At 35.5% G+C, this 25,260-nt stretch overlaps 1 protein-coding gene across 3 annotated transcripts in view; it reads right to left on the bottom strand.

Moving 5' to 3' along the window:
* Positions 1–25,260, bottom strand: part of LOC136826839 (uncharacterized) — a 360,920-nt gene that overhangs the window by 6,603 nt on the left and 329,057 nt on the right. For all 3 annotated transcript variants that reach the window (XM_067084321.1, XM_067084320.1, XM_067084319.1), the window contains exons 11-15: positions 22,449–22,589; positions 16,175–16,250; positions 12,575–12,798; positions 9,626–9,744; positions 7,940–8,122 (exon numbers count right to left, since the gene is read on the bottom strand). In XM_067084321.1, the coding sequence (XP_066940422.1) occupies positions 7,940–8,122; positions 9,626–9,744; positions 12,575–12,798; positions 16,175–16,250; positions 22,449–22,589 (743 nt within the window). The remainder of the gene's footprint in view (positions 1–7,939; positions 8,123–9,625; positions 9,745–12,574; positions 12,799–16,174; positions 16,251–22,448; positions 22,590–25,260) is intronic.

Below are 25,260 nucleotides of genomic sequence, written 5' to 3'. Positions count from 1 at the left end.
GGTACAGAGAACAAATATCATGGCAACCTTGATCTGTCGAGAGCAGACTTTGTAAACTGTCTCATGATTGATTAAACTCGGGCAAATAAAAGCGAATATGATAATAAGCGCCCCTTGATAAAGAAATGTATAATCATTCTGGACAGACCACCTGGTTCAGTGGTGAGATTCTGAGACAAAAGAGGGGAAAAAAGACAGAGGACAAATGGCGAAGGTAAAGAGTGAACGTCCATGGCAAGAATATAGAACATTTAGAACCCGTTATAATTACGTAATATTATCAGAAAATCCGAAACGCAGGAACTTTTATGAATAAATCTTATGGGCTTCTGGAGAGCTTAACTGGTTCTGTAGAGGAACAAAAGCTTTCCGAAGTTTCCCGTGATCAAGAACTAGCTTATCATTTTCTTGACTTTTATGAATAAATCATATTTGAATGACTTGCTACGTATAACACAGTCAAAGAGTAGAGTCAGCACGAGAATAGCCACAGATGGTCTAGAGTTATTTGATCCGAGATCTAATTCGAATCTGCTGTTCCAGAACTATGCAATAAGCTCTTACTTCATATCAGAAGGACTGAAAATATCAAGTGTTGACCTTAAGTGCCAAAATAGAATGAGACTGGAATGACTGGCTTAACAAATCAACTCAAGTCAACTAACACTAATTTATCCTAAATTTTTATACATATTTACAAGCGAGTCTAGGTTTTGGAAAATAAAAACGTGAAGCAAATGACCATTACCATAACCAACAATCAAATTACATAGTTCCATATACTTTTAACTTTAAATTCAACGACAATTCTCAATAAATAAGTCCCAAAAAAATAATATCCAGCAGCAGCACCACACAAATATAAAAGTGAAATATTAATAAATCCCAAAATAAACAATATTCAGCAGCAGCACCACACAAACATAAAAGTGAAATATTAATAAATCCCAAAATAAACAATATCCAGCAGCAGCACCACACAAGTATAAAAGTGAAATATTAATAAATCCCAAAATAAACAATACCCAGCAACCACACAAATATAAAAGTGAAATGTTGATAAATCCCAAAATAAACAATACCCAGCAGCAGCACCACACAAATATAAAATTTAAATGTTGATAAATCCCAAAATAAACAATACCCAGCAGCAGCACCACACAAATATAAAAGTGAAATGTTGATAAATCCCAACATAAACAATATCCAGCAGCAGCACCACACAAATATAAAAGTGAAATATTGATAAATCCTAAAATAAACAATACCCAGCAGCAGCACCACACAAATATAAAAGTGAAATGTTGATAAATCCCAAAATAAACAATATCCAGCAGCAGCACCACACAAGTATAAAAGTGAAATATTGATAAATCCCAAAATAAACAATGCCCAGCAGCAGCACCACACAAATATAATTGTGAAATGTTGATAAATCCCAAAATAAACAATACCCAGCACTAGCACCACACAAATATAAAAGTGAAATATTAACAACATCCCAAAATAAACAATACCCAGCACTAGCACCACACAAATATAAAAGTGAAATATTAACAAAATCCCAAAATAAACAATACCCAGCATTAGCACCACACAAATATAAAAGTGAAATATTAACAAAATCCCAAAATAAACAATACCCAGCACTAGCACCACACAAATATACAAGTGAAATATGAATAAATCTCGAAGTAAATAATATCCAGCAGAGCACCATACAAATATACAAGTGAAATATTAATAAATCCCAAAATAAACAATACCCAGCAGCAGCAGCACTCACATATAAAAGTGAAATATTAATAAATCCCAAAATAAACAATACTCAGCAGCAGCACCACACACATATAAAAGTGAAATATTAATAAATCCCAAAATAAACAATACTCAGCAGCAGCACCACACACATATAAAAGTGAAATATTAATAAATCCCAAAATAAACAATACCCAGCAGCAGAACCACATAAATATAAAAGTGAAATATTAATAAATCCCAAAGTAAACAATATCCAGTGGCAACACCAAGCAAATATAAAAGTGAAATATTGATAAATCCCAAAATAAACAATATCCAGCAGCAGCACCACACAAATATAAAAATGAAATATTAATAAATCCCAAATAGGTAATACCCAGCAGCAGCACCACACGAATATAAAAGTGAAATATTAATAAATCCCAAAAGAAATAATATCCAGCAGCAGCACACAAAACATAAAAGTGAAATATTAATAAATCCCAAAAGAAATAATATCCAGCAGCAGCACCACACAAACATAAAAGTGAAATATTAATAAATCCTAAAATAAATAATATCCAGCAGCAGCACCACACAAATATAAAAATGAAATATTAATAAATCCCAAAATAAACAATACCCAGCAGCAGAACCACATAAATATAAAAGTGAAATATTAATAAATCCCAAAGTAAACAATATCCAGTGGCAACACCAAGCAAATATAAAAGTGAAATATTGATAAATCCCAAAATAAACAATATCCAGCAGCAGCACTACACAAATATAAAAATGAAATATTAATAAATCCCAAATAGATAATATCCAGCAGCAGCACCACACGAATATAAAAGTGAAATATTAATAAATCCCAAAAGAAATAATATCCAGCAGCAGCACCACACAAACATAAAAGTGAAATATTAATAAATCCCAAAAGAAATAATATCCAGCAGCAGCACCACACAAACATAAAAGTGAAATGTTAATAAATCCCAAAAGAAATAATATCCAGCAGCAGCACCACACAAACATAAAAGTGAAATATTAATAAATCCCAAAAGAAATAATATCCAGCAGCAGCACCACACAAATATAAAAATGAAATATTAATAAATCCTAAAAGAAATAATATCCAGCAGCAGCACCACACGAATATAAAAGTGAAATATTAATAAATCCCAAATAAATAATATCCAGCAGCAGCACCACACGAATATAAAAGTGAAATATTAATAAATCCTAAAATAAAGAATATCCAGCAGCAGCACCACACAATTATAAAGGTGAAATATTAATAAATCCTAAAATAAATAATATCCAGCAGCAGTACCACACAAACATAAAAGTGAAATATTAATAAATCCCAAAAGAAATAATATCCAGCAGCAGCACCACACAAATATAAAAGTGAAATATTAATAAATCCCAAATAAATAATATCCAGCAGCAGCACCACACAATTATAAAGGTGAAATATTAATAAATCCTAAAATAAATAATATCCAGCAGCAGCACCACACAAACATAAAAGTGAAATATTAATAAATCCCAAAAGAAATAATATCCAGCAGCAGCACCACACGAATATAAAAGTGAAATATTAATAAATCCCAAATAAATAATATCCAGCAGCAGCACCACACAAATACAAAAATGAATTATTAATCAGTTACACAAACACTTTCAGAGCCATAATTGCTCATTAACCACAATTACACGAGCCACTCGCTCAGTAATGTACAACAATGACTTGAGAGCCTTTTGCTCAACAATATATTATAATAAGAGCCGTTTGTTCTACTCAATACAGTAACTCCCCGAGAGCCTTTTGCTCCACCAGCAGTAATAGTGACTAAAAACATGATCTGGTCACGACCTCTTCCTTAAGCACTTGAAGTCGATCAACCCAGTGACGCTTCAAAACTGCCGATGTGGCCATTACCCTCCAACCAGGTGATACTCAGGAAACTACTGTTGCTGCCATCACCCACAACAAGGTGATCCTCAGAAAACTGCGGTTGCTGCCACCACCTACAAGGTAATCCTCAAAAACCTACGGTTGCTGCCATCACCCACAACAAGGTGATCCTCAGAAAACTGCGGTTGCTGCCACCACCTACAAGGTAATCCTTAAAAACCTCACGGTTGCTGCCATCACCCACAACAAGGTGATCCTCAGAAAACTGCGGTTGCTGCCACCACCTACAAGGTAATCCTTAAAACCTACGGTTGCTGCCATCACCCACAACAAGGTGATCCTCAGAAAACTGCGGTTGCTGCCACCACCTACAAGGTAATCCTTAAAAACCTACGGTTGCTGCCATCACCCACAACAAGGTGATCCTCAGAAAACTGCGGTTGCTGCCACCACCTACAAGGTAATCCTCAAAACCTACGGTTGCTGCCATCACCCACAACAAGGTGATCCTCAGAAAACTGCAGTTGCTGCCACCACCTACAAGGTAATCCTCAAAACCCTGCGGTTGCTGCCATCACCCACAACAAGGTGATCCTCAGAAAACTGCGGTTGCTGCCACCACCTACAAGGTAATCCTTAAAAACCTACGGTTGCTGCCATCACCCACAACAAGGTGATCCTCAGAAAACTGCGGTTGCTGCCACCACCTACAAGGTAATCCTTAAAACCTACAGTTGCTGCCATCACCCACAACAAGGTGATCCTCAGAAAACTGCGGTTGCTGCCACCACCTACAAGGTAATCCTCAAAACCTACGGTTGCTGCCATCACCCACAACAAGGTGATCCTCAGAAAACTGCGGTTGCTGCCACCACCTACAAGGTAATCCTCAAAAACCTACGGTTGCTGCCATCACCCACAACAAGGTGATCCTCAGAAAACTGCAGTTGCTGCCACCACCTACAAGGTAATCCTCAAAAACCTACGGTTGCTGCCATCACCCACAACAAGGTGATCCTCAGAAAACTGCGGTTGCTGCCACCACCTACAAGGTAATCCTCAAAACCTACGGTTGCTGCCATCACCCACAACAAGGTGATCCTCAGAAAACTGCGGTTGCTGCCACCACCTACAAGGTAATCCTCAAAAACCTACGGTTGCTGCCATCACCCACAACAAGGTGATCCTCAGAAAACTGCGGTTGCTGCCACCACCTACAAGGTAATCCTCAAAAACCTACGGTTGCTGCCATCACCCACAACAAGGTGATCCTCAGAAAACTGCGGTTGCTGCCACCACCTACAAGGTAATCCTAAAAACCTACGGTTGCTGCCATCACCCACAACAAGGTGATCCTCAGAAAACTGCGGTTGCTGCCACCACCTACAAGGTAATCCTTAAAACCTACGGTTGCTGCCATCACCCACAACAAGGTGATCCTCAGAAAACTGCGGTTGCTGCCACCACCTACAAGGTAATCCTCAAAAACCTACGGTTGCTGCCATCACCCACAACAAGGTGATCCTCAGAAAACTGCGGTTGCTGCCACCACCTACAAGGTAATCCTCAAAAACCTACGGTTGCTGCCATCACCCACAACAAGGTGATCCTCAGAAAACTGCGGTTGCTGCCACCACCTACAAGGTAATCCTTAAAAACCTACGGTTGCTGCCATCACCCACAACAAGGTGATCCTCAGAAAACTGCGCTTGCTGCCACCACCTACAAGGTGATCCTCAAAAACCTACGGTTGCTGCCATCACCCACAACAAGGTGATCCTCAGAAAACTGCAGCTGCCTGTGTTCTCGACGGAACTTTGTCGAGAACCTACCGCTCTGCTTTCCAAAACCTGACTCGTTCTGTCACCGTGAATGCGACAGACGAAAAATTTCAACAGAGAGAGCAAAATGGAAAGCATGTCAGAGGCAGGTCTCCTAACAAGTGTTGAAGGGGAGAACTTTTCAGGACAGTTTAGGTACTAAATGTTATTATCTACAGATTTTGACAATCGCAGTTTTTACTCCGAGAAAAAAGTCATAACTCTATGCTGTAGAAGCTGTCTGAAGTGATAAAGTTATTATATATTAATTGTATTAATTAAAATTTGATTGTGGAAATTTGATTCCTCTTTGACTATAAATGTCACGTATCTTGATCATTTAACATCCTGAGGCTTCTGATTCCCATTCATGTACGGTAAGGTACGAATTCTTTTAGTGCTTGTGAGTTTTTCACATCATTGATCATTTGTACCCATAAAAAGGCTTATCATTAGAAGAATCAAAGTAATATATGAAATATTAACTTGACTGGCAAGTGTTTATACACAAGGGATTGCTTCATCAACAGGAAGAACAAAAGTTCCCAGCTGGTAGGAGGGAATGGTCGTCAACAGTGGCTGTTGGTGTTTAGTGTTATCTTTGTGGAATTAGTGATCATACTTATTTGGTCTTTCTTATTTAACTGTTTGGTATTAGTATGTCATTGCTTTTTAATGGTAATTGATAATGTTTTATTTGCTATTTTGTTATAATTGTTAAGTGGTTCAAACACTTTCTAGAAATTTATTTAAAAATTTTGTTAGGTATGATACAAAAAGTAAATCACACATTATAATCTTAATTAACGTCTTGGAATGTCTTACGTAAAAAATCAGTTTTCAGGGTCCATTATTCGGAAACATTTTCCCCCAGGAACACTGATGTAGAGTAAGTACAGAGGTGATCACACGTGGCATCACTGTTTTCTGTAACATCTGCATTGCCGTGTAACACATTTCATCAGAATTTTCACGCTTCTCTGCACATCCTTTCAGGGCAGGTCATTGTTTCAGGCACTGGTGAAAGTTAAAAGGCAATGATGACGAAAGTGAGCTTCATCAGGAGAGAGTTATTGTATAGCGTTCACCTTGAGCTGGAGATGAGGCATGTCAAGTGCTTGAGCCCACCATCATTGAGTCCTCAAAGCAAATTTATTAACCTATCGTTTTATTTACAACTTTCAGATTTAATATCTCAAAAGAAATACACATTTATCTGGGAATTTTGCGTAAACCACGAATGTTCATTTTTGCGCCGTGAACGATGTTTCCCTTATTAATGAAGGTCGTGGCATCAGCTGAATATTGACGTTCTAGGATCAAGTAAAAATGTCATTGACAGCTACATGTGGTAAAGCAAAATTTTATTACATAACTTACAAATTTGGCCGCATTCACCTTGTATATGAAGTCAACTTTTCATCCGTGTCAATTTGACCTTCTGACTACTATGCAAAACATAATATACAGAAGGAATACCTATTTTTGAGTCAAGTTATAAATGCTGTAATTGATTTTAGTTTTGTAATACCACGTTTGCTTTAGTAAATGTGGTCACAGTTCCGTCATCACGAAAGCAAGTTATTTCTATGCACTTAAACCACTGCATAAGTGCAATTACTTAGTAACACAGAAATTATTGTGTCATATTATATTACTAACTGTTGATCAGTTCAGTGAGACCACCTCCTCTCTTCGGTACACAAAATACATCTAGGCATCAAATCATTTAACGTACAGCAAGTAGAAAAATACGGTGATTGGTGCATTTATGTTACTGTCCACAGTAAAGTTAAATCGGAACTAAATACAAAATGTCGGGCATAATACGTAATCGGAATCCATCGAGATTGTTTCCTTTCTGGGTGTCGATGATATCAATGAATAATTGTTTTTACTGAACTTTTCTTAATGAATTTACGTGGAGAAGAATTTTAGTCTTATTTCTGGCATCAATTGGTATTTAACATAAAGTCCAAATAAAACGGTTCCCGGTCGTTGGCACAGATCTCAAATGGACACCGTCAGGGTCTCCAAGCTCATTTTCCCAAAGGTGCTCAACTTGTCGATTTTCTGTTCTCACCTCAGTTTTTGGAGACATCCTTTCCCTATTTTACCCTTCATTCGAATTTTGTCCTTTTGTTCGTTCATTTTTATTGTTCATTTTTCTGCTTGTGTTTTCATCATCAATCCGTCGTTCAGTAGCTCAAAATTTAATGCATATCTCATCACCTTATACCAATCTCCTACCGATACCCAGTTTTCTTTCACTTTTCAACATACATTATTTGTAACTTGAAATGAAATATTAAGAAAGGATCTTTGGGTCGAGCGATTATGGAAAAAAATTGTAGACGTGCGTTTAGCCATAGTCGTGAATGTATGAATGCAGTCAGTGCTTAAGCATAATTTCAGACAGCTTAAAGTGGGCAGCAAAAGCTTTCGTTATACTTACCTCTCATCTCCTTTGTAATCTGCGTTGTAAAAACTCGACGATGTGACCTCTGAGAAGAAAGCTCTTGGAAAGAAACCAACGAAATCCAGACAGTATATTTGGTGCCCGGTGACAGCCCAGGCAGAAGGAAGTCGTTTAGGCAGTCGCTGGCTGACGTGGTGATCGATCCTCTGACACTGGTCGCTGTGAATCAAAAAGAAGATGCACATCTTGTTGCGTGCATCCTTTACTTATTGTGTTTGGATTATCCCAAAACAAGTCACCAGTATACTTTAAGTAATCATAATGAAGAAAACCAGATGCTTAAGCATCACGAATTATTAAATCAGACTGCTAAAACTGAATGCAACCTTCAGGCAGACCTCAGTGCGAAAGATCTCAATAATCTTCCATATATATAAAAATGTATGTAAGTATATACTCGTATGTATGTATGTATGTTCCATATACACTTTGAAATACATTGAGCAACTTCAACCAAACTTAGTATACATATGACTTACCATCTAAGAAAGAACTTTGTGGGGGCAGGGCATCACTGGCACCAAAGGGAGGTTGGGAAGAGGGGTGAAAGGTAAAAATTACAGAAAACGATAGATATCAGTGTCTAATCCATAGTTTTCGAGGTCACTGAGATGGATAATGACACTCCCAATGCCATTTTTCCAAGTTCAGCCCCGATAGAGAGCGTGGTTGGCAGGGGGTGTCATGTAAAAATAACCGAAGACGACAGATATTAGTGTCTAATCCATAGTTTTCAAGGTCACTGGGATTAATAGTGACACTCTCAATGCCTCCAAGTCCAGTTCAGCCCTGACAGGAAAGGGGGTTGAGAACAGGTGGGAAGGGGGTAGCATGTAAAAATAATAGAAAACAACAGATATTAGTGACTAATCCATAGTTTTTGAGGTCACTGGGATGAATAGGACATTCCCGATGCTCTTCAAGTACAAGTTCAGCTCTGATAGGAAGTGGGGTGGGAAGGGGATGACATGTAAAAATAACCAAAACGACATATATTAGTGTCTAATCCATAGTTTTCGAGGTCACTGAGAAGAACAGGGACACTCCCAATGCCCTTTAAGTCCAAGTTCAGCCCCGATAGGAAAGGGGGAAGGTGGTGATGTAAACTAACCGAAAACTACAGATATTAGTGTCTAATCCATAGTTTTTGAGGTCGCTGAGATGAATAATGAAATTCTTGATGTCCTTTAAGTCGAGGTTCAGCCCCTGTAGAAATGTGGGGTGTGAAGGGGTGAAATATGAAATGTCAAAAATGCTGGGCAATGCAACTGTAACTGAAACAACTATCTTAACAGGAAAAGGAGAGAGTGAGAGAGAGAGAGAGAGAGAGAGAGTAGAGGGGGTGTTGGGAGGAGAAAGTGCGAAAGAGAGAGAGAGTTTATTTGTTGTCATTCAGTTTTCCCAGGCAGCGCAAGGCTGGTCAGCTAGTCATTTATAAAGTACAGGGTACTGAAAAAAGGTTACAAACCTCGATATGCAGTTCAGTCTCTAAATACCAAATCTGAATACATTAATCAATTTTTTGTAGCTAACACTCAGAAATATAAAAAACAATGAATACTCAGTAATGTTACCTTAAACTTAATTTTTTTAGTTATAACAGCTCAAGCTCTTAGTTACTCTATTAAGCAAGAGAGTAAAAGTAGCTTATGAAGGACTCACTTTTGCAGCTGCTGACCTGTTCATGCTGCCCTTCGCAGTATTCTACAATTACCTCTTTAATTAAAGAACCCCAGCTTTCACAGGAGGTGGTCCATCTGATCAGAACAGTAACGTTGTTCCTGCAGGAAGAAAGGAAATAGTATCTTTAGTTATGGAGAATATATATATATATATATATATATATATATATATATATATATATATATATATATATATATATATATATATATATGTGTATATATGTATATATATATATATATATATATATATATGTATGTATGTGTATATGTATGTATACTCTTACACTTGAAGGTGCATCCCTAGGAAACTTACAACAAGGTTGTAGTTGATCTAACTGTAACACCTACAAGGGAAAAATAAAGGGAAGAAACAGGGGCTGAAGGCCCTATTTTAGAGGGATTCTGGAGAGAAACTCTCAGGATAACCAAATTACATGTATTTACAATACAAAATCAGAAGACAAGGAGGAATAAGGCAGGCCACTAGGTGTCATGCAGCAACACATAAATGAATAATAGATGTTAACTGGGTGCCGGGGATTAAATTTCAATGGCACTGTTCATAAGGTTGCAATGGGAAATTCGTCAGTGTAACCAAAAAGCATACAGTCAGGGCAGAATGGTCCACAGTGGCAAGCACTCCTTTCTGCAATAGAGAAAGGCATACTGTCACTTGATAAATTAGCTGTAATAGCGAGGACAAGAGGCTAGTGCTGAGGGCGACAGAAATCCTCTTTTCCCAAAACACTACTGAATAAACTTGTGACACGAGTTTAACATGACAGGTCAGGTCGATGTAAGAGTTGCACTTGGAGACGGAAATGTTTAGGAGAAGAAAAAACTAAGTGACTGGACAACCTCAATTCCTTACTGTACCTTAATTCTAAAGAGATGGCTCCTGTGGTTGCACCAAAGGAAGGGCAGGGGGAGTTGGCACTGGGTTTAAGATACTAGGACTGAGTCATTCAGCCACAGAGGGATTGGCTCTAAAGGAGCGGACAGTCAATGATGTGACTTGCTTGGCGGTGTTCTGGTCTCTCCTGAATTCCCATGATGGGGGTATTTATCAATTCCTAGGATTGCCAGCTTTGGAGCCCAGAAAGCATCCAGATGCATTATGGGTATGTCCAACTTTTTCTTTTGGCGAATGCTGGGCAGTTAATGCATCCAACTTTCTTTTTGGCAAATGCTGGGCAGTTAATCTGTGCCTTAAGTCATACAGGAGTTGCGGACATCTTAGTCAGTGCCTTGGGTTATTCAGGTGGCCTGGCATCTTCTCCGAGCTCAGGTCAGTACCTGGAATAAGAGGTTTATCGCAGTCATGGAGCTCAAGAGAGAATTAGAAGCAACAAGGAACTAACAGAATGAAGTTGAACTGGGCAATTTTCCACAACCAACCGTCAGCATGTCGCAGCAAGAAAGCTTAATTAACAGAAGGTTATTAATTTCTTTTATTATGAAATTTTATTGTATTCTTGTATAGTTTTTATTTTACAATTGAAACTTTGATAACATCAGCTAATGGGTCTCTCATAGTTTTTGGTAAGTACTAGAGTCAGATAAGTTTTCCATTTTTTCAACATAGCTAATTTTATCCATTATTACAAAACAATTGGATTTGTCGGCTTTAATAACGTGCACACTTTTATCATTCTTCATTTCATGAATTGCATTTATAAACCTTTTTGGGAAATTCACTATTTTATTAGGTATTTGAAGGAAGCCGAAAGTGACACAGTTGTGTTTTTCTTTTCTATTTTGGATATCTCTGAGATGATTTTTGAGCACGAAATGTCATCACTTATAGAATATGATAAGCCATAGCCTAAAACACATTTAAGATTCTGGTCCAGTTCTTTGTTTGAGAGGTTTATTACACAATCGTCTTGGTGTTTGTTATTCCAATCACTTATCTCAATGAGACTTTTTAATTTATGACCCAGGTGGTGAACTAGTTTGTTTAGCTTGAATCTAAGTCTATTATAAATTCTGTTCAGTAGCCCTGTTATCCAATCCAGTGGAATCCTATTCGTGAAATGAAATCTATCCGTTCTCAATTTCTTGAAAATATTGAATTCGAGCCTTCTTGTCTTTTCTATGTTTCTTCAGTGGGATTACACACAATTCATTGAAAGGAGATTCACTGTCCACTCGTAATCGTCTAGGTACTAATGAGTTTGGGATCACTTGTTCTTGTAAACATTTTTGAAGGAATTTCCGTCAAAGCCGAATACTGTGTGCTTTCACCAGTGTCAGTTGGAAGCTGAAAAGAACATCTGTCAGAAAAGGGAACAGGAGAAGAAAGTTTCTCGTGACATCCATATCCATTGCGGCACGAAGGGATGCGTGCTAGAGAATACATAAGATCCATGTCAGAGGGTGAGTGAAAACCAGGACTTCGAACAATTACTTTTGTAGTTATTCTACATTTTCAAGTTCACACTGAATACACAAGAAGTTGACAGAGCCTTATATATAAAAACAGAAGGAGGGGCGGGGTTACAGTTTGTTAATCTGGGCAGCATGTTCTTTAAACAAAAAAGACAGAGACAAAGGATCAAGGGATAATCCAGGTTGGAGATTAACATTTCTGGTGGACATAGCTTCAATAAACACAGTTTCTGGCAGATTCCTTTTCCAGTGGTCGTTGATTGTGCAGATTATCACTGACTTAACCCAGTTCATCGCATGGCCTGCCTTAAGCCAATGATCCACAATGCCATTATTTGATAAGCCTCTTGAAATGGCATATTTGTGTTGGGAGCTTCTTACTTTTAGTCCTTTCGATGTTTGACCAATATAAATCTTATTACATTCATTTTTGTTTGAATTGGGCGGGCTATAAAATTAACCTACAGATTGCTTATTTTTTTGTATAAATTGAATTGAATTGATAATTACTGAAAAAAACATTCTGATAGATACTGACACATTGGTGACCGTGATGATGGTGGGCTGGTCTGGCAGTTTATTCTTGTGGGTCTGAGGGACTCTACAGCAAGCCCACTTCATTCCACTGAAAGACCCATTTTTGTTTTGAGAAGAAATGGCGAAGTGAGGGACACCAACTTTTGTAAGTTCTGTCACATTAAAGTCTTCCAAAGTAACATTAACTGCACTGACCTCACCAGCACTCATCCAATATATCTGTTCCTAAATGAATGGAAAAAAAGAAAATTATATCAACTTGTTCATTCATTTTAGTTTTATAATCACTGAAACCATACACTTAAAATTAAGACATTCAAAATATATTTTTTAATTTATACTTATAAGTTTTCAATTGCACAGCAAAATGGAAAATGAAAACAAATATAAAACTGAATTGAACATGTATAATGAATATTAGCTGTCAAATATGGTGGAAAACAAATAAAGTTCATATTTAAAAGAGTAAATTCAATGTATATAACAGTAACAGACAGCCTTATGCATTGTGTGTGGTCATTTATAATCCACCACATCTTGGAATAATACACATAGGTGAAAGTGTTGTTCAAGGGTGTTGATCAAAGAACTGCGAGGGCAAAGTGAGAGGACAAAGAGTTGTGATTGTAAGTCTAAATGGTCCAGGAATGATGAGAAATTGGAATGACTGATAAAGTTTTGGAAGGGAATGCTTATGGACCTGGCTAGGTTTGGAGAGCGAAAAAAGGTGGTTGTGCTTGGTGTTTTGAACACAAAAGAGGTTAATATGGAGAGAGACAGCGTGGTTGTGAACATTGAGTCCAGGAGTGAATGAGGATGAGAGATTCTTGTGAATACTGTATTCGTTCTAAAAAGGAGGTTGATTGTTGGGAATACAATACATGATTTTTAAAGAATATTTGTGATTAAATGTGCAAAAGAGAAAATTGGGAAAATCCTTATTATATCATTCACTGCTACAGAGTAGAAAGGAGAATACACTGATAGATGTAATGCTGAAGAGAGAAGTGACTGGGGATACTTAGTTACTACTTGGCTGAAGTAAAGATCATTTTTGTTAAAGAGGAAGCGCTCAAGATGCTGCTATAAATGTACTGATGAGATATAATTATATAATTCAACTTTTAAAAGGAACGAATAGCATAGAGAGGGATCACGAGGTGAAAATTAAAAGACAGTGTCACCAGTGGGCCTGTATAAGCATGTGGTAGATTTGAAGTGCAGTTTCAGATAGGGGCCAAGATACTGCATAGGCATTAAAGATAATAGATAAGGTAATCAAGGTCAAAGTGAGACAAAAAACATGAAGTGAATGAAAATTCTGAACTGAATGAAAATAAATGCAAAAATAAAAGTTAATCAGGAATTGGGTCTTTGAATGATTGATGCCAATAGAGAAAATATATGTAAAACATAGTAGAGAGATAGATATGAATGGTCCTGGGTTGGATTATGTTAACAGGAACATAAGATGCTGGAGAAAGTACCTTTACTAGTTAGACGCTGTGGTATGGTGGTCACAGTGCAACTGAGTAACATTACATATTAAGAAAATGGGCCAAAGAATGAACAATTGGAACAAGTGTCCCACTGCAATGTGCGAAGGTGATACATGTGACAGAACTATAAAAGCAAAGCATTACTTTGTGTTCCTAAGAAGGGGCATGGTTAGCTTGCATTTGAGAAATACAAAAAGATAACAGAAGAGTAGATAAGGGGTAAAAAAAACCTGGTTTAGGCGAGGATGAAGGTGTGTAGATCAATTATTTATATGTAGCAGTTGTGAGAGAAGCTAGAAAGTTAAAGGATAAGCTGTATGAAGTTTACAGTTCTTGAATCTAGAAAATGCTTATGACTGATTAAGCAGTTGTGGAGTGTGCTTATGACGTATTTTATAGAGGGTAATTTATTGAGAACAATTTAGTCTGTAATGAAAGATGGGCTCATGTTAGAATGTTTAGATGAGGGAGTGAATGGTCTGGTGTAAAAGTAGATCCCTTACACGATTGTGGTATTTCTTCATGGCTGCAGAATATCCTTATGAATATAGTGAGTAAAAGTCAGAGAATGGAAGGGAATGAAGTGGTGGACCTAGGCTTTGCTGCAGGTGATAAATAAAAGGAGAGAGACGAAAAGGACGGAGGGGCAGATTGAAGAGCCATGAAGATGATGACATTTTTAAACAAGCTACAGAATATGAACAGAGTTGTAGAAAAAGCAAAGACAGGCATTAGACGAGGCACACAAAAAGGTACGGATAGAGGACTCAAAGTGAAACAACAACAGGGAAATAAATGTTTGGTTTCTATTCAGGTTAGTGGTGTGAGTATAACAGACAAATTTTCCTTAACTATTGGACTCACTTTGAGGCTTTTCATCTTTAATCTGGCCGGCGATGGGATGCCCTATTAATGAGGAGTCATTCAGCCTGGTGTATGCTTTTTGCGAAAAATATTGGCCTGTTCAGTGCAGTGAAGATGTAGGCATGCGGGCAGAGAATCGAAGGAAAGGAGAGGTGCCAGTGAGAACAGAGACTGACGACAGGTAGGAGAAACACTGAATACTTGAATTCTAATTAGAATCAGAGTTATTAGTTTGCAGACAGACAGACTGAAGAGGGTGGATAGATTTAAATACTGAGGCTCTACATAGAATAAGCATGGTGAATCAGATCAGACCGGATAGGAATATTGGTGAAAGAAATATAAACTTTAGTTTTAAGTAAGACGTTGGAAACGAAGAAGAAAACGAGGAAGTCGAGATTTCAAGCTGTAAATTTTGCATAAGTCATTCACCAGAATCAGATAAGTAATTAGTTTTTATACAAAAAAATCCTAAATATTTGAATTTAATTTTTGCTTAAGAATTATAAGGAAGCTTTAATCTCAAATTTAAAGCAAATCTCTTAACTGATAATCCATTTATTTGATACCTACTGTACACTATATATATCTGCATGCAGTATTTTGGATTAACATCGATATTTTTCCAGTTGTTTACTTTCTATTTCTAGTGTGCTCTTTTGTCTTGAGAGAGAGTAAAGCGAAATCTAACCTAAGTTTCTTAATATATTTATATGACTTTTATAGTGGCTGAATCTGAAACACACTTCTCGTATCTTTCAGCATTTGTTATTCACGTTTGATCGGTTTCGAGTGTTGGTGATGATGCTCTGGACAGTATTTAAAAACATTGGTATTATATAATTATCGCCTTCTTTTGGAAAATTTTAAAACTTGAAAAGTCTCGGGAATTCCAAAGTTTTCTGTATTCAACTGTATATTGAGAGAGAGAGAGAGAGAGAGAGAGAGAGAGAGAGAGAGAGAGAGAGAGAGAGAGAGAGAGAGAGAGAGAGAGAGAGAGAGAGTCTTTTTCAGAGGAGATACTTTCTCCTGTTTTGAAAATGTTCCAGTGTAGAGACGGATTCATAGCCTCGCAAACTATCTTTTAAACATCAGAAGGTAAAATCTTGATGATAAGCACTCTACGAAAGCTTCTTTGATTATCACTAAGCATTTGGCAGTTCTCTTGTCTATGCCTGTTTTACATATCATCATAATACTCTCCTAAAAGAATGAGAATCTGCATCGAAAACACCTACCCGGCAAGCTTCCTTATCCACATCAAAATCAAGGCAGAGGAAGAGTTTGTATGTTGACCCATTATCTCCTTGCCACCTGAGCAACGAAAAATAGAGGATGTCTCAGAAAATAAAGAAAAAATAAAGTTGAAGTAATAAATACAAAAAGAAAGTTACTTGTAGAATATGTTCTTTAACAATCTGATGTAAAGGTAACGTGTTGAAGATATTATGCACTAGAACACCTTAGTCACGGCAGGCCATTACCATTTGAACACTTCCTAACTATAAAAAAAACTAGTGACATAAATGTGGAACAGAGCATCAGTTGCCATCATAATCCTGAAATAATCCTGAAAATAAAGTCAATAATCAACAAACTATCAATGTACTTTCTCCGGTGATTCATGAAAAATCCCTGATAAGGGGTCATAAGAAAATTCAAAGTTGAAGCATTTGAAACAGAAATTTTAGGACTTAGAATCAGAAGGGGATACAGAGAGGGGGAGGGGGATTCTAAAGGCCAAGATTTTATTCCCTGAAACATACGTTAAGCATCAACTCCATTGTTAGATGTATTATTGGGACTACCATATAAGAAGTCCCAAATATATCTATTGACATTATTTTCCACGTGCTGTAAGACTGTCGAAGGCAACAATTAACTAGATCAAGATCTTTTGTCGCATTTAGTGAGCTGCATTAGGCTTACCATAAAATTTGCCTTTAATAAAGTAAACTTCATCGACCTATATTAACACTGACATTCTTAAGGTTACTGTTTACGGTCTTCCTAAGAGTTCTCAAAGCATTTCTAATATCCCTTTCTTCATATGACTATGGCTTAATTGACTACATAAACGGCTTAGTCTTGCTCAAAGTTGCACCTCTTGCACCAGTTATCTGTTTTGCCAAAGTGTGAAAAACCAAATATTCTTAACCCATAAGAAACTATACTCTAGTAAAATCTAGATTTCTTAATTTAACTCATAGGGAACTATATTCTAGTAAAATCTACATTTCATAATTTAACTAATAGGAAACTATATTTTAATAAAATCTAGATTTCATTATTTACCTCAGAAGACAGTATATTCTAGTAAACTCTAGATTTCATAATTTACCTCATAAGAAACTATATTCTAGTGAAATCTAGATTTAATCATTTAATCCAAAAGAAACTATATTCTAGTAAAATCTAGATTTCATAATTTACAGCAACTCGTAAGAAACTATATTCTATTCAAATCTACATTTCACAATCTACCTCATAAGAAACTATATTCTAGTCAAATCTAGATTTCATAAATTACCTAAAGAAACTATATTCTAATGAAATCTGGATTTCATAATTTATCATACAAAACTCTATTCTAGTAAAATCTGAATTTCATAATTTAACTCACATGGAATTATATTCCAGTAAAATCTAGATTTCATAATTTAACTCATAACAAACTAAATCCTAGTAAAATCTAGATTTCATAATTTAACTCATAACAAACTAAATCCTAGTAAAATCCAGATTTCATAATTTAACTCATAACAAACTAAATCCTAGTAAAATCTAGATTTCATAATTTAACTCATAGGAAACTGTATTCTAGTAAAATCTATATTTCATAGTTTACATCAAAAGACACTAGATTCTAGTAAAATCTTGATTTTATCAATTAATTCATAGGGAATCATATTCTAATAAAATCTAGGTTTCATAGTTTAAATCATAAGTAACTATGTTCTAATAGAATCTAGATTTCATAATTTAATTCATAAGGAATTATATTTTAGTAAAATCTAGATTTTATAATGTACCTCATAATAAACTATATTCTAGTAAAATCTAGATTTCATTATTTATCTCATAAGGAACTACAGTATATTCTAGTAAAATCTAGATTTGATAATTTAGCTCATAAGATACTATATTCTAGTAAAATCAAGATTACATAATTAACCTAATAAGACATCATATTCTATTAAAATCTAGATTTCATCATTTAAATTAGATGGAACTGTATTCTACAGTAGTAAAATCTGAATTTCATAATTTAACTCATAGGGAAATATATTCTAGTAAAATCTAGATTTGAAACTTTGTCTCAAAGGAAACTATATTCTAGCAAAATCTAGATTCCGTAATTTAATTCATAGGGAAGTATAGTATAGTAAAATTTAGATCTGAAAATTTACCTCATAAGAAACCATATTCTATTAAAATCTAGATTTTATAAATTACCTAAGAAACTATATTCTAGTAAATCTAGATTTCATAACTTAATAAGAAACTATATTCTAGTAAAATCTAGATTTAATAATTTAATTCAAAAGAAACTATATTCTAGTAAAATCTAGATTTCATAATTTAATTCATAAGAAACTATATTCTAGTAAAATCTAGATTTCATAATTCAACTCATAAGATACTATATTCTAGTAAAATCTAGATCTCATAATTCAACTCATAAGATACTATATTCTAGTAAAATCTAGATTTCAGAATTCATAAGAAAATATATTCCAGTAAAATCTAGATTTCATAATTTAATTCAAAAGAAACTATATTCTACTAAAATCTAGATTTCATCATTTAATTCAAAAGAAACTATATTCCAGTAAAATCTAGATTTTATAATTTAATTCAAAAGAAACTATATTCTAGTAAACTCTAGATTTCATAATTCATAAGAAACTATATTCTAGTAAAATCTAGATTTCATAATTCATAATAAACTGTATTCTAGTAAAATCTAGATTTCATAATTCACAAGAAACTATATTCTAGTAAAATCCAGATTTCATCATTTAATTCAAAAGGAACTATATTCTAGTAAAATCTAGATTTCATAATTCATAAGAAACTATATTCCAGTAAAATCTAGATTTCATCATTTAATTTAAAAGAAACTATATTCTAGTAAAATCTAGATTTCATAATTTAATTCAAAAAGCTATATTCTGGTAAAATCTAGATTTCAGAATTCATAAGAAACTATATTCTAGTAAAATCTAGATTTCATAATTTAATTCAAAAGAAACTATATTCTAGTAAAATCTAGATTTCATAATTTAATAAAAGAAACTATATTCTAGTAAAATCTAGATTTCATAATTTAATAAAAAATATATTCTAGTAAAATCTAGATTTCATAATTTAATTCAAAAAAATATATTCTAGTAAAATCTAGATTTCATAATTTAATTCAAAAGAAACTATATTCTAGTAAAATCTATATTTCATAATTCATAAGAAACTATATTCTAGTAAAATCTATATTTCATAATTCATAAGAAACTATATTCTAGTAAACTCTAGATTTCATAATTTAATTCAAAAGAAACTATGTTCTAGTAAAATCTAGATTTTATCATTTAATTCAAAAGAAACTATATTCTAGTAAAATCTATATTTCATAATTCATAAGAAACTATATTCCAGTAAAATCTAGATTTCATAATTGAATTCAAAAGAAACTATATATTCTAGTAAAATCTAGATTTCATAATTCATAAGAAACTATTTCCAGCAAAATCTAGATTTCACAATTTAATTCAAAAGAAACTATATTCTAGTAAAATCTCGATTTCATAATCCATAAGAAACTATATTCTAGTAAAATCTCGATTTCATAATTTAATTTGGACGGGGTTCTCACAGGCCTGCTTCGTGTTGTGCTTCTTTCCAGGCGAACGCTTGTCGTTACGTATAGAATTCTTTTCATTGATCATGAAATGTAGGTTTTAAAACGGTAATGATATTTGGAAGATTCGTGTCCTTAAACCTCTATTTTTAAATCCTTTGGATAGGCTACGCTCTATAGGAATCTCTCTAATGTTTCTGCCGCTGAGGAATCTTCAAGAAAAATTTCTTCACCCCTTTCATGAACAATAAATATTTAAATCCTAAGAATAACCTTTTTAGGCAGTTGTGTGAAGCTCTTGTAGCATTACGGAGACCTGTTGTGAGTCCAGGGTTTAATACTTAATTTTTAGGTATGTGGAATAATTGCAAGAAATACAGTGGTGAAGGCTATGAATATCACCTTTGCAATAAATATTAATTTTCTGACCCTAAATATAAATATTTGAATAACGATGCACAATTAACTGTGCTCCTCTTGAACATTGTATTTTGAATGTCAAATTTTAAGAAAAACTTTAGCATAACTTAAATTATAATGATCGTTCATCCTTCTAGCTGCCATTCACCCTCCAGTAAACACTGTAGATCACATCATGCGATACGCGTATGGGTCACGCAGATAATATCTCTCTCTCTCTCTCTCTCTCTCTCTCTCTCTCTCTCTCTCTCTCTCTCTCTCATGGTTCGTCGAAATAACGTTGTGTGTGCCCGTCTTCGGCTGGGTTGGCGCCCAGTTTGGCAAGTGGCTCAAATTTTCTTCCTGTCTGAACACTATTGCCTGGAATGACCAAGGAAGACAATAATCAGATTTTAACTGTATCCGTTATGAAGAACAGATGCTGCCATCGGACACCAAGGGAATGAATTCATATACGTTAATTTCCATAGGCTTAAATTGTACTTGACAAAACAATGTGAGGCGCTGACAAGTCTGCTGACCAAGGAAGACAATTAGGAGAGAAGAACGTTTAGTTTTGTCAAAGCATACCTTGAGATTGTTATTTTTTCTTTTGTATAGTTACCCCTAGCACCGTTTTCTGTTGCAGAGTACCGAAATAGATGAGTTCTTTCATTTTGTCTTGTTCCAGAACCACCTACATAGTGTATGTTAATTTCTTACATAAGCTGAGCCTGAAGAAAAATTTGTTAGTGAAATTTCGCTAATTTTTCATTCAAATTCAAAAGCATGTAACAACGATTTTCTTGGAGGTTTTACTTAATGTGTTTATTCTGGATATATCCAGACTGTCCTAGTTTACCAGGATTACGTATCGTCCACGTGTGAAAATGTAGAAGTATACCAGAAACGTCTGAAGCTGAGAAATATATATTATAGCCAAGGAGCGAGAGAGGCCAGGGCAAACAGACAGGAAGACACGGGGAAACCCTGATATCCCCCCAGCGCAGTCGTCTCAGGCAGAAAGGAGAAATCAGGGTTTCAGTTCAGGGGAATTTATTTTCGCGTTAGCTAGAAGCGAGGAGCTGTTCTAAGGAAGAGACACTTTGACAACAATGTCATGCCATTTTACGAATTACAGGCCACTACTCTCATTGAACCTCGTGTCACACATTCTGTGACATAATTTAATACTTTTAAATTTCAGGTGCATCTTTTGGTAGAAATGATATGGGTCTATTATTTTAGTATTTGTTCATGTAGAGCTGAAGAACATCAACAGCAGGAAAGATTAGAGGCCAGATGACATTTTTGGTTTTGAAGAACTGGTTGAACTTCCTTGGTGGTTTTATTGCCTTTTTGCCTCAATGGGAACTCTCATTTATCATTCATCTTTAGAATATACTCTTGTACAGCCTGTTACAGAGAAGTGTTTGATGTAAACCATATGCTCTTAAGCTATCTAGTTATAGCCTACATATTTGACACTTTTCTTTTAGATCCCTTTCAAAATGCTCAGAATGGAATTGCTGTCTCGTTGATCATTAATGGACCTTCGGTGAGTAGCACTAGTTGTTGATTCCTTATTATTCGTATCTGATAACCATCCCTCTGAAACTTTTTGCAACATCTCTAAGGATTTTGAATGGTCTATGGAAATTTCCAATTAGCCAACATTAAATGTTCCAAGTTTCTTAGAAGACCACTTAGTTTGTAAAGTAGATGACGGGTTACATCCGGCCGCTGCCTCTCTGTCTCAAGTGATATCTCTCCTGGGATTTCTTCTCACCCTTTTCATTGCCTGAGGCTTCCAACACGCAGGTGCCCCTTGCATAGGGACTGCGCTCCTTTCATACTGAACCACTTAAGTCTACTCGTCCCGTCTCACTGAATGTTGCGTGACGCTGGAAATGCTGATTTGAAAAGTATCTCTACATAAAAACGATTAAACTATAGTCTGTTCCATTAAATATAAAGCAAATCAGATATGTCACTATTTTAGGCTGAGGTAAAATAGTAAAAAGTTTTGGATCGCATGATGGAGCTGGGTCAATCTGCTTCTTTTGGCGCAGTGGGTTTTTCTTTCTTTCTCATTAGTAAATGATTTATCTGTATAGAAAATCTCCAAACCGTAAAATAAGAAAACTTATAATCTTGAAGAACAGAATGATCACATCTCGATAGCAACTAATAGCGTTTTAACAGTAAATAAAAATAAATGTTTTCTAACAAATAATTCCTGGACACATACATACCTCAATTCATACTGACCCAATTCCTCATGGTAAACAGCTGCCGGTAAGATGGGTGGACGAGGAATGTTTGTTGACATCGGGATGTAAAGCACCGACTTATCTTCACTTTCTCCAACACTGTTCACGCTCCTGATTTCAATTCTGTAAAAATTATTGTATTTTATGATTAGGCCTAATGATTATTGATATTGCATTGCAATTTCGTGTGATTTAATTAGACTGAAACTAACCTTACGCGTAAGCCTTGGCTTTTATTTTATTACTTAGAAAATCTATTTTCTGATAAGTTATTTTTGCAATTGCTCATTTTTTTTAAGTTTATCAAAGCAATTGGCTATTTATCATCGCAGCGAACCTCATTTCCATTGGAGGGCAAGAATATACTCAATCTTTTATTAGCAAGTTAGTTTTGTTTTGTTATTCCTTTTAACTTGACTAAAATATATTTATTTTCAGTACCACAACAATTACAGAAGCAGATCATTATTGTAACATTTTGTATTTTGTCGGTCTACGGACTGCATCGTTTGCATTTTATGATAAATTTGGTCCTAGAGTCTAAGCTGAACTTTGAAGCGAGTCATTTTGGTGTAACTTAGAAACCTATTGACTCCTTCTCCTCCTCATTCTTTTCTCCTGCATCCCCCTTGAGGAAAATATCGAGCACCTTCTTTCTCTATTTTCTTGGCATCGCTGATCTGTTGGATGAAAATGGAAATCTGATTCAACGCAAACAACTTTTTAGAAGTAATTTACATCTAAAGAAACGACAGGAGGTTGTAACATAAAATCTGTTGCGGCTTGTATCTGTCAAAATTCCAAGAAGTGAACTTGATACGGCTGTGTTTGTACACGAAACTGTTATCACTGTTTAGGAGATTCATAAAGGCGCTTAGACTCCAAGCCAGGTTAGTTGTAGGAATTCGAAATAGACATCAGAGGTTAGTTTTGCATTGGCAGCAGTATTAAAACGTTATATGTTGACAACCTGAGTTTGGAAATCTATTTTTTTTTTTTTTTTGTAAGAAATGATTGAAACAATGTGTGTTCGTCGGACTTACTGGTCAGTTCTCAAAATAACTGACAAATATGTCCCATATCAGTTAATCCATAGTCTATCCTTTTTTTGTTTTAATTCATATCAACAGGTACTCGATAACACTCGTGTTACCCAGCAAGATGAGTTAAATGCCTATTACTATCTCCCAGCAAGGTGCTGGTCATTGAGGAAACAACTATGGCAGTGAACCTGCTGTTGTCCACCAGTAATGTAGGAGGATGAGATAAACTTGTTCACGAATGTAGGCTTATATCCTCAGGCTGCAAAATGGGTGTATGACAATAAGTACCAATATCATGTTTCTTGTATGAAGAATAAATAAATCTTGGATTTTTACTCGCGAGAGGGTACATTAAACTCATCGGCACTCTACTAGCCTTCAGATTTCAGCAACCACTGAGCTTGAAAGTTTCTCATTCAGGAGAAAATTTCATTATGTCATTGTGTTATCCACTGAGTTTTGAGTGCCATAAAAATACTTATTAATTATAGATCCTAAATGACATATTGCTTAATAGAATTCTGCTTCCAAGATAAACTAGAGCACAGTTATGAAACCTTTTTCAGCTCCCTTTTTAATGGTTATTTAGATCTTCACTCCGTTTCTATAGGAAAGTCCATCTGCCATAGCTACTGAATGGAGGGCTTTTGCCCTCTTCAGACCAACAAAAGAATTACCCAGTTTTTTTGTTTTTTTTGTACAGTTTATAAGTCAAACAGATGTCGTTCACAGTCAGCTGTGTAAAATTGTTGAGGTGATTTTATTTATGATGAACTGGGAAAAACATGAATTATGTCAACATTTTCTTCACCAGTGATTGCAGTGAATGAACAGTCATCTGGAAAATAAATCTGTATTGCTGTTGATTTGCAGCACCATTAAGACACAGACACTAGGAGGATAACAGGTGTCTTGTTGCAAGTCGATCAGTGTGTGGAAAATCACTGACCTTGGAAGGAATTGGCACAGTAATGTGTAGTGCTGTCATTGATCCTTGCAAATGCCATTATCCTTTTAGTTTCCAGTAATGGACATGAGCACCTTCACTTTGTAGTCAGGTGCTATTTATATCTAAGCTGTGATTGTAAATGCCATTTGCAATACTGGATATGAAAAGAGAAGGCCTGAGAAATAATCAGTTTCAGTTTTTTTACCATTCCCATTGTATGGCTCGGGAGCATTCCTTTGTAAGACACTAGTAGTCAAAAAATAACCACAAATGATCAAAATCCGAATTAGAACATTTTAGGCACTATCCCAGTAATTTATTACAGCTATATCATGTCCAAAAATCTATTTTTGGTTTTTCTGTTTGGTTAATTCATATCTCTACGGCTTATGGTACAAAGGTTTTTGGAATAAAAAGAAAAATAGTTTAGAAACGATACATTTAGAGTCCCAGATATATTTCCAAATTGCACGTATGAGAAAAAGGAAAACGGATACCTATTAGATTTTGTAAATCTCAAAATAAAGATGAAATCTTAGAGGAATTTTGTATTAGAAAGAAAAGCGAACGATCGAGCATTGTTGATAGCCAGCAGCTGATAATTGGCATGTTGCTTCGGAAGCCGAAAACCAAACTTTAGGCTCCAGATTTCGGTAAGCTTTCAACCATGGTTATGGAGGCATGATTACGTCCCTTTCACTTTCTGAGTGTCCCTCTAACCGTCCAAGCTCCTAAGCCATCTAACTGAAAGGGCAGGCGCAAGAATCAGTCCTAGCCTCACCTTCTGCAGCCACCCTTGCCT

Source organism: Macrobrachium rosenbergii, chromosome 41 (assembly GCF_040412425.1).
Source record: "Macrobrachium rosenbergii isolate ZJJX-2024 chromosome 41, ASM4041242v1, whole genome shotgun sequence".
Lineage (NCBI taxonomy): Eukaryota > Metazoa > Arthropoda > Malacostraca > Decapoda > Palaemonidae > Macrobrachium > Macrobrachium rosenbergii.
Note: the sequence above shows the minus strand (reverse complement) of the source record. Positions and strands in the feature narration are given on the sequence as shown.